General features: G+C 52.5%; 1 protein-coding gene across 1 annotated transcript; it reads right to left on the bottom strand.

Annotated features, from left to right (window-relative positions):
• Positions 1 to 11: 11 nt before the first annotated feature.
• Positions 12 to 3,916, bottom strand: LOC122545849 (maestro heat-like repeat-containing protein family member 1; the record flags this gene model as incomplete). Its single annotated transcript, XM_043684746.1, has 3 exons — positions 3,777 to 3,916; positions 930 to 1,076; positions 12 to 200 (listed from the first exon to the last, which is right to left on the bottom strand). Coding segments are annotated over exons 1-3 (447 nt in total), but the record flags the coding sequence as incomplete, so codon positions are not given.
• Positions 3,917 to 4,498: the final 582 nt, after the last annotated feature.

The raw sequence follows: 4,498 nt of genomic DNA, 5'->3' as shown, positions 1-4,498 counted from the left end.
CTGCCCCCCACCTTCTCGAAGAAGGGCCGAATGCGGAGGGCGATGTTGATCAGAATGGGCTGTACGTCGATCTCCTCAAGTTGGTCCAGGACTTTGGACAGGCTGGACATGGCCTCCAGTGTGATCAGGTCATCTGGGTCATCTTTCTCATCCACCCCAGCAATCATGGCCGACAGCAGCTTGGTCGAGTATTTATGAATCTGTGGGACGGACAGTGACATCAGATTCTGCCTCAGCCCAGGGTCTGGCTAACAGCCTCAGCCAGGCCATTCCTGTCAGGAATACCTCCTCCCCGGCCGTTAATAATGGAGTCTCTCTAACTTCAGATAATGCTGACCTTGCTTTGTGACCCTCCTGTGCAGTGTAATGTGTATGCCTCACTGTGTCTAAGCACCCAATAATCTCTTTGTTATGATCTGCCTGTTCTGCTCACAAACAAAGCTTTTCACTGTACTACGTGACTACAATAAATCAAACCAAACCCACCACAGCCCCCTCCCTCCCTGAGCCCGTTTCCTGGTCCTTAACTTCCTGTGGGGACCACCTATGTCCCAGAATCCTTAAGGCATAGGAACAGGAAGCAGCCATTCGGCCCCTCAAGCCTGTTCTACCACTCAATGGGACCATGATCTGACATTCCGCACAGCCACTTCCCCCTTAAACCCTCAATTCCCTGACTGATCAGGAATCTCTCTCTCAGCTTTAAATATACACAAGGACTCTGCCCCCACTGCTCTCTGTGGTAAGGAGCTCCAAAGACTCAGCCCTAAACCAACATCCCCCCCTCATACCCTCTACCCAACCCACTCCCCTGCCCCACAGCCGGGTGGCTCTCCTTCCCTCCCTCAGCAGAGCTCCCCCCCCCACCCCACCCCTGCCCCTCCCATTGTGGGGATGAGATCCGAATCCCTGATGGGCACATTCCTGACCTTGTGAGGAGCTCCGACAGCAGCGTTCCCCAGGCCTCTGATGGTCAACATCCGGACAACGCTGGACGTATCCACCAGACAGGGCAGCAAACTGCTGAGCAGGACGTCAGTCAGGACCAGGTCAGAGGTCACACGGTGGTTCAGTAACTGCAAAAGGTCAAACAGAGGGTCAGAGGTCATCCAAAGACCCATAATCATCACCTTGAAACATTAACTCAGGCCTCGACTGACCAACCACTTACCGTCCTTGACAAACAGCCTGCATTTTCATAGCCTCTTTCACAACCCCAGGTCCATCCTAAAGTGCCTCACAGCCAATAAAACACTTCTCTCGAGTGTAATGGAGGGGGAACAGCAACCAGTTTGTGCACAGCAAGATCCCACAACATGGCAATTACCAAGTAACGGGTCCATAGTGCTTGGTTTGGTGGGCGGTGGGGGTGAGTTTGGAGATGTGGGCCTTACTCTCTGCCAAAGGACAGAGAGAGGGGTCAGTGTCCAGTACCCTCTACCCCTCCCAGCTCCATCACATTAAAAGATTTGGGAATCCACATCCACCATCACCAAAAGCTGGTATTCACGCTCAGTGGGGAGCAGGGAAGGTAACTAGCTTATTGGCACTTATTTCAAAAGGAATACAGTATAAAAGTCAGGAAGTTTTGATAAAACTCTGCAGGACTGTAGTCAGAACCCTGCAGCTGGAATACTGTGAACAGTGGTGGTCCCCTGTCCTAAGGGAGGACAGACTGACCGTGACGACCTGGTCAGGTCCACGCCCCCCTACACAACCCACCCTCCCATCCTGGGACCTTCCCCTAACACCGCAGGAACTGCAAAACCTGCGCCCACACCACCTCCCTCACCTCCATCCAAAGCCCTAAAGGAGCCTTCCACATCCAAAGTTTTACCTGCACATCCACTAATATCATTTATTGTATCCGTTTCTTCCGTCTCGGAACACTTCAACCCCAGGGCATCAATGTGGACTTCAACAGTTTCCTCATTGCCCCTTCCCCCACCTCACCCTAAACTTCCAGCTCAGCACTGTCCCCCATGACTTGTCCTACCTGCCTATCTTCGTTTCCACCTATCCACTCCACCCTGTCCCCACCCCCGACCTATCACCTTCATCCCCATCCCAACCTTCCTCTCATTTATCTCTCCACCCTTCAGGCTCTCTGCCTCTAATCCTGATGAAGGGCTTTTGCCCGAAACGTCGATTTTCCTGCTCCTCGGATGCTGCCTGAATGCTGTGCTTTTCCAGCCCCACTCTAACCCAGAATCAGGTTTCCAGCATCTGCAGTCATTGTCTTTACCTGATAGCAGATAAGGAAAGGTTGTCTTATGGAAGAGAGATTGAGTACTCATTGGAGTTTGGAAAGACGAGAGGTGACTATTGAAACATAGGGAACTTGGCAGGGTACATGTGGAGAGGCTGTTTCACCTTGTGGGAGAGTCCAGGAGTAGAGGTGCATAATCTCAGAAAAAGGGGCTGCACATTTAAGACAGAAATGAGGAGGAATTTCTTCCCTCAGAAGGGAGTGAATCTACTGAATTCTTTACCACTGAGGGCTGCCAAGACTGGGACATTGCGTATAGTCAAGGCTGAGATGGGTTTGTATTCAGGAAGGGAATCAAGGGTGTATGGAGAAAATGCAGGAAAGTGGATTTGAGGACAATCAGATCAGCCGTGGCAGAGGAGACTCAATGGGCTGAATGGCCTCCTGCTGCTCCTACATCTTCTGGTCTGATTAGATTAGAATCCCTACGGTGTGGAAACAGGCCCTTCAGCCCAACAAGTCCACACCAACCCTTTGAAGAGTAACCCACCCAGACCCATTCCTCTATATTTACCCCTGATTAATGCACCTAACCAGCACATCCCTGAACACTGTGGATAATTTAGAATGGCCAATTCACCTAACCTGCACATCTTTGGATTGTGGGAAGGAAACCAGAGCACCCAGAGAAACCCACGCAGACACAGGGAGAACATGCAAACTCCACACAGACAGTGGCCAGAGGCTGGAATCAAACCTAGTGCTGTGAGGCTGCAGTGCTAACCACTGAGCCACCGTGCCGCACTGCCACACTGTCTGCAGCCTGATGCTCGCTCACTCACCTCTTTGGTTTCAATCAAGTTAAAATTTTACCATCTGCAAGGTGGCGTTCAAAGCCGTCTCCCCAGAATATTAGACCATGCAGCGAGTTGGGGAGTGCGGTGGGGTGGGTCTGCGAGAGAGACCTCAGGGAGTCTGAGAGCACTGGAGGAAACAAGGAATGGGACCTGGGGGCAGGGTAAGACTGAGGTCTGTTCTCCTGACAGCATTTTTAAAAGCAGGGATGAACCGCAGCTGGAAAAAGAGTTAAAAGCTGGACTGAGTGGTTTGAATAGTGTGATAGTTGTCAATCAGACCGTGTGTATATGAACCCCATCACCGGCCACAGTCAGCACAACTTCACTCTGCCTGCGCCCTCAGCCAGGTCCGTGTCTGTCAGCACGTGGGCTACTCTGTTCAAAGAGGTTGATAACATTCGCCAAGTTATTTTAAACAGAATGGAAAATGTGAATCGCGTCAGGAATGAGAGTCCAGGAAAATGTCGGCACCGTGAGCCAGCAGTGGGAGTTTTTCCAATGACACAGCCAAATCCGGCTGACCCACGGACCTTTCCCCGCATCCCGTCTCCCACCGTCACCCCAGACAGAGCCAGCCCGCACCCACACCCCCCCCACCTCCCCTGCCCCCCTGGAGGGGCAGGGATAATCATGGGGGATGGTGGGGAGTGCAGAGGGGGGAGGGGAAGCGGGGTGCCACTCTGTCTGCAGCACGATGCACGCACACTCACCTCTCCGAAGAAAGCGACGGTGGTGACTCTCTGGCCCTCGTACGGGCTGCTCAGCATGGGGGCCAGCTGCTCCACAATGCTGCTGAGGTGAGTGACTCCATGTTGAGCCATCGCCCTGTGAAAACACACATACTCCTCAACAACCATCAGCAACACCAGCCATCAACAGCACAGAGAGGAGATACCCCCACCCACTACGTCTGTTACTATCCCAGAGAATCCTCGCTCACATCCCGGCCCTGATAGCTCTATCCACTCCCAGCTGTGCTGCTCGGTGAAGATTTAGTTGACTCTATTTTTAAATCATTGCAGCTGCCTCCTCTGCCCATTCAGAGACCACATTCCCCATTACAACATGTCGCTGGAGGACAAGGAGGAAGGTTCATGTCTCCTCCCTCCGTTCATCCCCCATGTCACTGACGCTCCTGCCCCCTCAGTTGCTCAGCAATGAGGCCTCGGTAACTCTGAGTGACCATGTCGAATCCCGCTCCTGTTAATGTGCTGTCAGGAGGACAACACTGGGTCCCTGAACCTCAGCGATTTCACACCCTCGCGATGGGAGCTGAGGGACGAGGCACACCACCCCTTCCCTCGACTTGGAAATATAATTGCCATTCCCTCACAGTCACCTGACCAAAACCTTGGCACTCCCTCCATAACACGGTGGGGTATTTAGAGAATGGTTATTAAAGTCTAATTCCCAGATTCAGGGATGTGTTCAC

The sequence above is a fragment of the Chiloscyllium plagiosum genome, unplaced genomic scaffold (genome assembly GCF_004010195.1).
Source record: "Chiloscyllium plagiosum isolate BGI_BamShark_2017 unplaced genomic scaffold, ASM401019v2 scaf_42140, whole genome shotgun sequence".
In the NCBI taxonomy this organism is placed as follows: Eukaryota; Metazoa; Chordata; class Chondrichthyes; order Orectolobiformes; family Hemiscylliidae; genus Chiloscyllium; species Chiloscyllium plagiosum.
The sequence above is the reverse complement of the archived record's forward strand: the minus strand, read 5'-3'. Positions and strand labels throughout refer to the sequence as shown.